Here is a 12,682-nt window from a genome sequence, read left to right as displayed (position 1 = left end):
CTACCACGCCCGGCTAATTTTTGATTTATTGTAGAGATGAGGTCTTGCAAGTTGCCCAGGCGGGTCTCGAACCCGCGGGCTCCAGCAATCCCCTCACCTCAGCCTCCCAAAGGCGCGGGATGACCGGCTGAGCCACCGAGCCCGGCTAGTTTCATCTACTTGGAAGACTGAGGTGGAAGGATCGCCTGAGCCCAGCAAGTTGAGGCTGTGGTAACTGTGAATATGCCACTGCACTCCAACCTGGGTGACAGCGTGAGACTACAACTCAAAAAAAAAAAGATGACAAAAGCCACAGACGTGCTCTCCAGAAAAATGCTTATATGTACACATGCCCGAACCTTGGTCAATGTTAGATCGCAGATCCCTAAAGTTTTTGTCTGTGCATGAGTCTTGTCTAATGAGTCCCTATGTCGCAAAGCTTGCATCTAGAAGGAGAAACCATTCATATTTTTATGAATGGAGTCTCTATGTATTTGTAATAATATCTTTTAAGAGGTTTGTGTATATGTGTCAGAGTCTCACTCTGTTGCCCAAACTGGAGTGCAGTGGCACAATCACGGCTCACCACAGCCTCCAACTCCTGGGCTCATGTGATCTTCCTGCCTCAGCCTCCTGAGCAACTTGGACTACGGGTGCACACCACCACACCTGGCTAAGTTTTTAAAACTTTTTGTAGAGACAAGGTCTCACTATGTTGCCCAGGCTGGTTTTCAACTTCTAGACTCAGGAGATCTTCCTGCCTTGACCTCCCAAAGTGCTGAGATTACAGGTATAAGCCACCATGTCTGGTCTTATTTTAAGAGTTTCTTTCTTTTCTTTTTGGAAAGCAGAATTTATTGAGAGGACAGAAAAACTCCCACAGTGGGAAGAGACCTGAAGGGGTTTCCAAGAGTTTATTTTATTTTACTTTATTTTATTTAAAAACAGAAATCTAGCCGGGCTCGGTGGCTCAGCCTGTAATCCCGCACCTTTGGGAGACTGAGGTGAGTGGATTGCCTGAGCCCGCGGGTTCGAGACCCGCCTGGGCAGAGAGACCTCATCTCTACAATAAATCAAAAAATCAGCCGGGCGTGGTGGCGCATGCCTGTAATTCCAGCTACTCGGAAGGCTGAGGCGGAAGGATCGCCGGAGCCCAGCAGGTCGAGGCTGCGGTGGCCGGGAGCGGCCACTGCACTCCAGTCTGGGCGACAGAGTGAGACTCCAACTCAAAAAAAATTAAAATAAAATAAAATAAAAACAGAAATCAACTCAAACTGGTTTAAATGAAAGAGATAAGGTTTGTTCATATAAGTGGAAAGTCCATCAGTGGCATGGATTCAGGGCTCCAATTCCATTTCTCTGCATTTCTTGGGCTCTGCAGGTACCCTGTGGGAGGAGCATGGCTGCAATAATCCAAGGCCTCACATGCCCCCAGCACATCATCCACCGAGAGAGGTGTTATATGCCTCTAACAGTTGATCACGGGCTTTCACTTCACTGATCGGGCCAACCTGAACCAATCACTGTGGCCACAAGAATTCCATACGATGATTGGCTTCACCCTGGGTTACTGCCCCTCCCTGAGCCAATCACTGGGTAGAGGCAAGCGTCCGCGCTTAGTTTTCACCTGGAGGTGGGGCAGGACCCATCCAACCCAACAATGTGCTGCAGAGCGGGTGCAGGCGGGGGAGAGGGATGTGGATGCCAGGGAGACCACACAGGCCCACTGAGGTTCACAAGGCGTTTGCCTCCCTGGTACTTTGGAAGTCGGCCATCTTACGACTATCCCCTCTGTGATCGTTTCCTGGCATCGGGCAGATCTGAGGTCAAATTGCGGCCCCTCACTTTTGACAGTATTACGGTGGGCAACTCACTAAGGCTGTCATTGGTTCCCTCGTCTCTAAATGGGGGTAACAGCAGCATCGCTGCCACGGGTCACGGGAGGAAGCTTAAATAAGTAATCCGGGTAGAACGCTTAGAACAGTGCCAGGCACGCGTACATATGTGCTTTTATTATCACCAAAATCATCGTCAGTGTCATCCTCACCCATCACCGAGATGCGTGTAGGAAGCACTGAGCAGAGGGTTCAGCTTCAGCTAGTGCTCAGTAAGTGACCGCTGCTGCTGTTCTTCCTGTGACCATCCTCTGCCTTGTCACTGTGCGGCTGCGGTTCCTGTGCCCTGGCAAAGGGACAAGAAAGATGGCGGAGGTGCCCGCCGCGTGCCAGAAGTCTTTCTGGAGTGTGGGGTCCCTGGCGAGATGCTGTGGGTGGGGGGGAGGTGGCCGGTGTGTGTCCCCTCACCTGAGTCCCTTCCTCTGTCCCTCCCACGCAGCGCTGCCTGGACTGGAACCGTGACATCCTCAAGAGGGAGCTAGGGCTGGCAGAGCCGGACATCATCGACCTGCCTGCTCTGTTCAAGATGGATGAGGACCGCCAGGCCAGAGCCTTCTTCCCAAACATGGTGAGGTCCTCTGCACCCCGACACTCACCCCGGGCCAGGTGGGGGGCCAGACTCAGAAGGATCCCTCGCTGAGGCCATCCAATCAGCAGGCCCATCTTCCAGCCCTGGCTGAGCCTCTGTGTAGCCTCACTCCAGGGACTTGCCCTCTCTGGGCCTCCATTTCCTCCTAGAGGTGATGTGTTTGTCCAGGCTGCCTCACTGGGGACCTGGGAACCTTCTACCTTAACTGATAGGAAAGTGCTTGGCGAGAGGTAAAAAGTCCTTTCTGTATGGGAGGAAGCCTTATTTCCTAGAGGGAAGTCTTCCGTGAGATAGAAAGCAGTTAGAACAACACACACACACACACAATTAGCACTCACATAAACATACATACACACAGATGCTTACACATACATACCCACACGTGTCTGCATGCTTATACACACATGTGCGTACTGCTGTGTTCATATATAGCATGTGTACATACACGAGCATACACACGCTTGCTTTTGCACACACATTGTGCTTTTGCACACACAGCAGATTGCCTGGCTTTCCACTTCAGCCCTGCCATTTATGGGTTGCTTAGCCCTCCCTGTGCCTCAGTTTCCTTACCTCTGTAGAAGGAGAACTTCATAGGGTGGTGGTGAGAGTTTGGTGAGCTTAGAGCAGGGCTGGGCATGCACCAGGCGCTCACCAGGAGCTGTCCCCACCGACCCCGTCACAGGTGAACATGATCGTGCTGGACAAGGACCTGGGCATCCCCAAGCCGTTCGGGCCCCAGGTGGGGGAGGAGTGCTGTCTGGAGCTGCACGTGCGTGGCCTGCTGGAGCCCCTGGGCCTCCAGTGCACCTTCATCGACGACATCTCCGCCTACCACAAGTTCCTGGGGGAGGTGCACTGCGGCACCAACGTGCGCCGGAAGCCCTTCGCCTTCAAGTGGTGGCACATGGTGCCCTGACCACTCCTTCCCCGAGTTCTCCAGACCCCTCGTGCACCCAGACTCCTGCCTCACACGGACTGGACGGCCCCGCTGGGAGACCTTCGGGAAGCGCCTTGCCCCTCCCTGGGAAGGGCCTCAGGTCCACTGAAGCCGCCCCCCAGTGACCTTGTTCTTCCTGAAAACAGCCGGGCCAGTGTCTCTATAGCCTTGGCACGAGAAACAAAACAAAGCACAACAAGCCACGTCCCCAAGCCCTTCCCCAAAGAATCCTTCGGTCTCGAGCCCAACACTGAATGAGGGGAGGAGGGAAGGGGGTTCTGGGATCGCTGGCTCTTCCAGCCGCCGTGCCCTGAAGTTCAAGGTAGAACGTGTGGAAAGGGACCCCAGGCGCCCAGACATAACTTGAACTGCCAGCATCATTTCAAATCCTCCTCCCTCGGGGTTTCCGATGGCCACTCCCAAGAAGTCATTCCTCACCCGCCTCTCTCACACCCTCCCGGCTCCCTCTCTGCAGTGTGGACACCATCACTAGCCCTCCTCCCCACTCCTGAGGGTCCAACGACACGGCTTCGAGCCTTCCCTGGAAACAGCTCATCAGAGCAGTCTCTCCATCTGCCAGCTGCTCCTCTTACCCATCTGTCCCGTGGGCACAGGCTCCCCCAGATGCATGGGGGCTTCACCCCAGACCAGCCTCCTGGGGCCTGAGAGTTCCGTGTGTAAAGACACCAGGTCAGCCATGTTGATCATCTCTTGCCTGGCCTCGATGCTCTGGCCAGTCCCTGCCCTCCCTCTCCCCCCAGCCTCAACAGCCTACTCCTGATGCCATCTCTCCAGGCAGCTAGACAAGAACTTCTTCACCACCAGCCAGACTCAGACCTTCCCCGGGGCATAATAAACAACGCGCCCCCCACCCCCAGACATCAGATCCCACTCATAAGGACCCTGACCTACCCCAGCCCACCAGTTCTGAGCCAGCTGCTGGCCTTAGAGAGGCTCCAATTATCCTTTTGAAATTCACCAGTGCATTTGCCAAAGACCCTCTCAGGTGGACATACCCAGATTCATTCCCTGAACTCCTTCAACTGAAAAGACTCAATCACAATTTTTAAAAGTTCTTTTAGGCCAGGTGCAGTGACGCACACCTGTAATCTCAGCACTTTGAGAGGCTGAAGCAGGAGGATCGCTTGAGTCCAGGAGTTCGAGACCAGCCTGGGCAACATAGCAAGACCCCATCACAAAAAAAGAAAAAAATAATAAAATTTTTGGTAAAAGTTTCTTTAGGGCCAGGAGAATAAGTGAGTTATAACCACTTTGAAGGTTTAAAGGAACTCATTTATAGTGAATGAAAAGGCTATCATATCATTTACATTCTTGGAGGAATGAGATTTTCACTTTGGATTATTTCATTCAACCAACATTTGTGGTGTGCCTACTAAGTGCCAGGCACAGCGTTGGGCTCTGTGAACACATTGGCTAGTAGCAGTCTGGACCTGATCCCTGCCTACAGGGACTGGTCAGTTCCCAACAGGCAGAGCCCACATCCAAATGGCCAGTATGTCTCCCTCCAGGGATGTGGTCTTTGGAGATGCCAGCCCGCCACATTCTGGAAATGCACAGGGCACCATGCTTCCTGCAAGTCACTGTCTTGGTGAAATGGGACAAGGGGGAGTCTCCTTTGAACAGGTCCCCCTCCCACCCAGCTGGGCAGTACTGCCTGTCAGATGAGTCCCCAGAGCCTTCAGAAGCTGTTGTCCTCCTTCTGGGGACAGCAGCTCCTGTGGAGGCCAAAACTCCAAATCTTCTCTCCAGTCCCAGGGCCAAGAACACCAAGTGCCTACTTGAGGGTGTTTATCTGGAGACATAGAGTTTGTCATGCGTGTGTGTTTGGTTACTGTGGGTTTGAGGGCTTTCTTTCATTTTTTTTTCTAGTCTACATTAAGGAGAAGTGAGTACCTCCCGTGTGGAGACAGTGTGTCTTTGTAGATTTTTCTAAGGTTCTCCCCATTGATAAGTCAGTCATTTCTGATGCTTCTGGAGTCCCCAGGACTCAGACACCCATTCCCATCTCACTTGCCCACCCAGTGTGACAACCCTCCTTGTGGATGTCCCTCCCCATGGACTCTTCCCCACCCCTGCGTTCTATAAATGGAGGCCTAGAACATGCTTCTGTGTTGCAACCCTCAGCCAAGTTCCTGTTTCCATCTCTATTTTGAAATATTTTATGTAAGAGGGCAGGTGGTGTCGTGGAGACGGCAAGAGGAAGAAGAAGAAGAAGCAGAGACAGTTTCCACTTTCTGGAAAAGAGGCCATGATGGACATTGAAAGATGTTTGGGGAAGAGCCCTAAAGAACAATAAAATAAACGGTCCAAGGGGAATTGTGTGGCTGTTGGCGTGGTGTTTTTTGCTGCTTCGTGGACGTGGTCTGGAGTGAGGCAGGCCCCACCCTGGGCCCTCTCCTGGTCCTGCAGCCCCTGCTTTTCTGGGAATAGGGTCTGGGCTCTCAGCAAGGGTATCTCGAGGGTTTGGGACCCCCCACACACACTCAGTATTTGCGTATGACATAGCCCAAGGTCATGACCAATACCCACGATAAAGTCTGATGATGTTTTTTCCAGTGGAGTTGCCCAGAAGCAGACCCTGAGATAAACATTTAGGGACAAATGATTTATTAAACTGCCTCCAGGAAAAACCACGACATGGGGGGAGCAGGACAGGGAAGGGGAAGAAGTCAAACAAGGGTGTGATTTCAGGTACAGCCTCAGGCTTATCTCTGAAGAGCTCTGGAGCATAAATGGCACCTCGGAGTGGTTCCATCTGGAGACTGAGTCTTGGTGCACCTGCACCAGTCAGTCCGTGGCTCTGGGGACTTTGGCCCTCTGATTGGCCAAGGGGGCACTGGAGGGCTACTTCAGGCAACCATCTAAAGAATATCACAGCTGTGATGAGGAACAAACTCACAGGAGCTGATAAATGGGCTCCCACAACCAGAAAAGGGTCTGGGCAGGGCATCAACAGTGTTCACTTCTCTAGGTGATAGGTTCTTTTAATAGGGAATCATTCCATGTAGGTGTTTGTGATTTGAACCATGGTATAAAAATCCATACAACATAGCCATGAAGTAACAGGGTCTTTGTGAACAAATTCCTGAGAGCCTAAAATGGAGACATCTGGCTGGTTGCTGAGTCTAGAAGCTCTTCCAAGCTCTTTGGGATTCACCCAGGGCCCCTCTCACTCTTCAGTCCCATCTTGGGCTCCTGGACTGATGCCTTGGTATCACTATTTTAAGGGGCCACTGCAAAATGAAAATCACTGGTTCTCTTATTCCCAGACTTAACTCATGAGGTCAGCCCTCTGAGATTATGCTTCCCTTTTATACCCAGCTAATATAGGCCAAGCCACAGCATGATCAATCAATCGTTAGTAGGTTTCCTGACCCACTTATTTCTGTGACTCCCCAAGGGACACTGATGTGCTAAAAAAATTTATCCAAGATGTGGTGTTCTCACATCTTGGCCACTCACCCACCTCAGGGTTGCTGAGGTCACCCTGAGACATCTAGAACAACATTTTCCTGTAGAAACATCATGCAAATCACATATGTAGTTTCAAATTCAAATGTGTAACCACATTTACAAAGTAAAAAACATCTGAAATTAATTTTAATAATATATTTTATTTAGTCTAATATATCCATATTAGCATTTCAACATATAATCAATAACTTTACATTTCTGACATTCTTATTTTTTGGCAGTAAGTCTTTGAAAACTAACACGTGTTTTATAATTATAGTACATCTCTATTCAGACTAGCCACATTTTAAGTGCTCAAAAGTCACAAGTGGCTACCATATTGGGACGCGTTTTTCTATAATCTTCTCTGCCAGGTTGAGCACCGATTGTGGAAATAGACACGTTCCTTAAATCTCCAGAGTCCAGCTAGTCTGACCACAACAGTTACTGAAACATTATTATTATAATACTGAAAAGAGAAATGTAAAATATATATGAGCCCTTGCTGGCCCTGGTGTGCAGATCCTTGTCCCTCCAGGAAGTCCTTTTGCCTGTATCATGGTCACCACCATGTTACCAAGGCCCGCCTCTCTCTGCAAGGGTAGTGTCTTCAGCCATGTCCCCTCTGCCCACTGTCAAGATGGGAATTTGGCTGGGCACAGTGGTGCACTCCTGTAATCCCGCATTTCAGGAAGCTAAAGCAAGCAGGTTGCTTGAGCCCAGGAATTCAAGACCAGCCTGGGCAACATAACAAGATCTTGTCTCTACAAAAAAAAATCAAAAAATTAGCTGGGCATAGTGGTGTGTGCCTGTAGTCTCAGCTATTCGGGAGGCTGAGGTGGAAGGATGTCCTGAGCCTAGAAGGTCAAGGCTGCCGTGAGCCATGAGCATCGTAATCATGCCACTGCATTCCAACCTGGGCAACTGAGTGAGACTCCAACTCTGTCCAAAAAAACAAAAGGGGGGACTCCCACCAGCCCCATAGAAGGGGAATACACAACTCCTGCACCTCTGCCCACTTTCTCTCACTGTTCCCATAGATGTAACTTGATCTGCATTTTAACATACAGTATTTACCTGGAGTCCCAAGGGAGGGGAGGAGAGGTGCTTATTATCTCAACTTCTTCATTCCAGATGAGACCTGAGTCAAAAGCCTGTGGCAGGGGGCGGAGTCTCTCCCCAGAAACAGAAAGCAGCCTGGGATGAATCTGCCTCTGCAGTGGAGTTTATGCGGGATTCTCACCCAAGTGGCATCAGGTCTAGGAGGCTGAGGGCAAAGTGATTGGTGCCTAAATATAGGAAGTGACAGCAAATGGCAGCATGAGGGATCTCAGTCGGATGACCAGACAAAGGACATCCCCAGGCAGGACGCCCAGCTCTGCAGCCTTGACTCCACCCTGGCTGATGGGAGAAAGACTGCCTTTTCACCTGTCCCTGTGGCCAGCCCTTTTTCCGCCCTGACCTTTGAGAAAGCAAAGGTCTTCTCTAAGCAGTCTCTACGCTAACCGTCAGGGCCAGGCCAAGCCAACTGTTGCCTCAACCCCTTCCCCTCCCCCAGCCAAGGTCCACTTTCCCAATCCTGACTGGACCCAAGGCAACCCTAACAATCTCTGGCTAGCTTGCCAAGGCCCCATTCACGGGCTACCATGTTACCAAAGTGTTGAAATACATAGAAATGCTTTGCTTTCCTCTAAAAGAAATGCTTTGCTTTCCTCCCGATGGCAATTCCTGCACGTGGTCAGCGCTCAGCAAATGTATTTCGAATGAAAGAATGAAACATCTGTTCAGCTAGGCAACGGAAGCAGAAAAATCAGCCCAACAATTTCTTTTTCCTTTTTTTTTTTAATTTTTGGCTCTTTAATCTTTTGTTTCATTGTATTTTTCATTTTAAAATTAGTTTTAAAATATTTTAGTAGTTATTCTTAATATTGCTTACATATGTTTTCATGCTGGTGAACTTCAAGTCATTTTTACAGTTGGTATGATTCTATTAATGAATTTTAGCTCTTTCTCAAATTATGGAAACTGTGTCTGCTATATCCAGGAGTGGCAGGGGCCTATGGTAATTCAAACCGTCTTTATATAAAAGAATAAAAACTTTGACTGCTTTGACTCATTTGCACTTCTACCCACAATTATTTTTTGGTATAATATGAATGTTATTTTAAATATTATCAATAAAATGAAACTGTTTTTTGAGAGATTTAGTTACTTTTATCATTTCTGATGTTTCACATGAAGGCTGTTTCTTGAAGATGTTTTCGTTAAAAGTGAAATATGGCTGGGCTGGGTGGCTCAGCCTGTAATCCCAGCACTTGGGGAGGCCAAGGGGAGTGGATTGCCTGAGTCTGCGGGTTCAAAACCAGCCCGGGAAACTTGGCAAGACCTTGTCTCTACAATAAATCAAAAATTAACCAGGCGTGGTAGCGCGCACCTGTAGTTCCAGCTACTTGGAAGACTGAAGTAGAATGATTGCTTGAGCCCAACAGGTCGAGGTTGCGGTGGCCGGGAGCATGCCACTGTACTCCAGTCTGGGCGACAGAGTGAGACTCCGACTCAAAAAAAAAAAGTGAAATATAATGCGTGTTGTGAATAAAAATATGTCTTCTTTTTCTTAATTATATATTCATCACCACATCGAACCCGCAGACTCAGACAATCCACTCGCCTTGGCCTCCCAAGGTGCTGGGATTAAAGGCTGAGGCACTGAGCCCGGCCATATTTCACTTTTAACGAAAACATCTTCAAGAAACAGCCTTAAAAAAAAAAGAAAAAAAGAAACAGCCTTCATGCGAAACATCAGAAATGATAAAAGTAACTAAATCTCTCAAAAACAGTTTCATTTTATTCATAATATTTAAAATAACATTCATATTATACCAAAAAATGTCTTCTTTTTACATAATTATACTTGTAGAAAGAATTATTTAGAAAACAACTGCCACACACTAACTTAAAGAATGACTTCTTACCTTCCTTCCTCTTTAAGAGAATTGTAATAAAAGCTATTGCTTTAGGATAGAGCGAACATCTTAGCTGACTAAAAGATATATCAGGTTTTGTATGACAGCTCATCTTTCTGCCAACAGCCTATTAACATTTTCCCCTGTCTGTTCCATTGGTCTATGTGGCTATTCCTGTTCCAGTAGAATGCAGTCTTGGTTACTGTAGCTTTGTAATAAAGTTTAAAGTCTGGAATTGTGATGCCTCCAGCTTTGTTCCTTTTGTCGAGGATTGCTTTAGCTATCTGGGCTCTTTGTTGCTTCCATAGGAATTTCTGTATTGTCTTTTCTAGGACTGTGAAAAATAATCAGCCCAACCATTTCTTAAATGCTGATTGCATATCTGCCAAATTGAACTTCATGAAACAGCATTTTGAAACTCAAAATGGTCAGATAGAGGTGATTATGTGTGGTTCAACCTAATATTTTATATTCATCACCACATCGGATTCTCTAAACAAAGCTGTAAGGTTATTATCCCCACTTTATAGAAGAGGAGACTGAGGCTCAGAGAGAAGAAGTGACTCATTCCAGTTTACACAGCAGGAAAACCGAGCTTGATGGCTCATGCCTGTAATCCCAGAACTTTGGGAGGCCAAGGCGGGAGGATCGCTTGAGGCAAGGAGTTCCAGACCAGCCTCGACAACATAATGAGACCCCATTTCTACAAACTTTATACAAAAAAAACACAAAAGAATAGCAGGGCGTAGTGATGCATGCCTGTAGTCCCAGCAACTCCGGAAGCTGAGGCAGAAGGATTATTTGAGCCCAAGAGCTCAAGGCTGCAGTGAACCTATGATGGCGCCACGGCCCTCCAGTCCAGACAACAGACCCGAGACTCCATCTCTTAAAAATAAATTAGTAAATAAAATTTACACAACAGTAAATAGCAGAACAGGAATTCACACCTGGGTGGCCTGACTCCAGAGCCCACCCATTGAGTTCCTGCTTTTGACCACATCTAAGAAACAGCTCTCTAACCTATTGTTAGGTCAGACTAGACAGCGGGTGTGTGTGATCCAGTGCGGAGCCAAAGACACAAAGAATTGCACAAAAGTTAGATTGGAAGGTATAGTTTATCTAGAAAGTAAATGAGAGAGAGAAAAGAGATTCACCTCCCCAAGGTAAGGGTGGGAACCAAAGCTTAGGAAAACATGGTGACCATCGCTCAGTCACATGACCAGACCAGAGTTTAGCAAAGCAATGGCCAATGCCTGCTTGAGGTTGAATGCTTTTAAACCTTTTCTTGGATGGGGACAGGTCGTTAAGGTGATTGGGTGGTGGTCTGTTTCACATCATCACAAAAGGCAGGTAAGCACAGGTACTGATGTCATGTGATGGACGGCAGGCAGATGGGTAGGTCAGTCACATGACTGTTGCCATGTTGATGAGGTCTGTGTCATGAAGGTCATGAAGGGGGCTAATTAGGTTAACTTGTTTCTTATGCACAGACTTGGAATAGAAAAGCTAATTCGTATTTTAAAAAGCTGGGGAGAGTTTGTAAAACAATTATCAATAGTTACCTCTGAGAAATCGGTTCTGTCCTTGATTAGAGGGCAAGGTAGGTAATGTTAAGAGAATATGAGGCCGGGCTCGGTGGCTCAGCCTGTAATCCCAGCACTTTGGGAGGCCGAGGTGAGTGGATTGCCTGAGCCCGTGGGTTCAAAACCCACCTGGGCAACTTGACGAGACCTCATCTCTACAATAAATCAAAAATTAGCCAGGCGTGGTAGCGCGTGCCTGTAGCCAGCTACTTGGAAGACTGAGGCGGAAGGATCGCTGGAGCCCAGTAGGTCGAGGCTGCGGTGACTGGGAGTGGCCACTGCACTCCAGTGTGAGTGACAGAGTGAGACTCCAACTCAAAAAAAATAATAATAAAGAAAATCCCTCTACCTGCCAGCAAGGTGTCTGCAGATAATAGAATTCCTACAAGCCCCTCGAAGGCAATCAAGCTTTAACAACCTCCGCTTAGCCCAGTGAGTGCTCTCTCTCATCTTCAGTCAGAGTAAGATGGCATCCCTAAACCACGAAAAGCAAATTATATTCGTCCACCCACCCGTTCATTCGTTTGTCCTAATAACAGTGGCTAAGCATCTACTGTATGTAAAATGGGAGTGCTCCTGCGATTTCTCATATACAGCAGGATGTGTCCAAAAGCTTGAGGGAGCCCTGTGAGTAATTCCACCAGGACAACAGTTGAGTCTGGAGCCACGCTGAGCAAACCAGGATGTCTGTTCTCCCTGCAAAGCCCTGGGCGTGAGACATGACTTCATCCCTTAAGGAGCTGACAGCTGAGTCAGGGAGACAGACAGGAGAGCAGAGGCAGGATGACAGAGTCGGCACACACACAGACACAGACACACAGACACACACAAATCTTTCCTGCTAGGAGGGTGACCAAGGGTGGCCTTGGTGTTCCTTTGGGCTAGGATGAGGGACGGTTGAACGAATGTAGGGATGACTGATTGGCAGAGCACCTTTGCCAAACTGAGTAGAGACAGGAAGGGGTGCGAGTGTGTGACATTTCTGGAAAATGGTGACCCCCCCCTGCAAGTGGCTAACACACAGCATGCAGTCATGCTGGAGATACCTGGGTTTGCGCACCGGAAGCCCTCTGAAGGTTGGGGGCAGCTGCTGTCATATGATCAATCCTGTCTTTTAGAAAGCTGGCAGTAAATATTTCTTTATTGCCATTACGTTAATAGAAAAAACAGTTGTTTGTTTGTTTTTTTGTTTGTTTTTTTGAGTTGGAGTCTCACTCTGTCGCCCAGACTGGAGTGCACTGGCCACTCCCGGCCACCGC

The 12,682-nt window shown here is 48.3% G+C and overlaps 1 protein-coding gene across 1 annotated transcript in view; it reads left to right on the top strand.

The window, feature by feature from the left end:
- Positions 1-4,244, top strand: part of LOC103257387 (protein-arginine deiminase type-2) — a 56,789-nt gene extending 52,545 nt beyond the window's left edge. The window contains exons 18-19 of the mRNA XM_021710935.1: positions 2,314-2,442; positions 3,149-4,244. Coding sequence (XP_021566610.1) covers positions 2,314-2,442; positions 3,149-3,382 — 363 coding nt within the window. The 3' untranslated portion in view covers positions 3,383-4,244. The remainder of the gene's footprint in view (positions 1-2,313; positions 2,443-3,148) is intronic.
- The last annotated feature ends 8,438 nt before the right edge of the window (positions 4,245-12,682 follow it).

This window comes from Carlito syrichta, unplaced genomic scaffold (assembly GCF_000164805.1).
Source record: "Carlito syrichta isolate Samal-C Ts95f unplaced genomic scaffold, Tarsius_syrichta-2.0.1 Scaffold301679, whole genome shotgun sequence".
Classification (NCBI taxonomy): domain Eukaryota; kingdom Metazoa; phylum Chordata; class Mammalia; order Primates; family Tarsiidae; genus Carlito; species Carlito syrichta.
The sequence above is the reverse complement of the archived record's forward strand: the minus strand, read 5'-3'. Positions and strand labels throughout refer to the sequence as shown.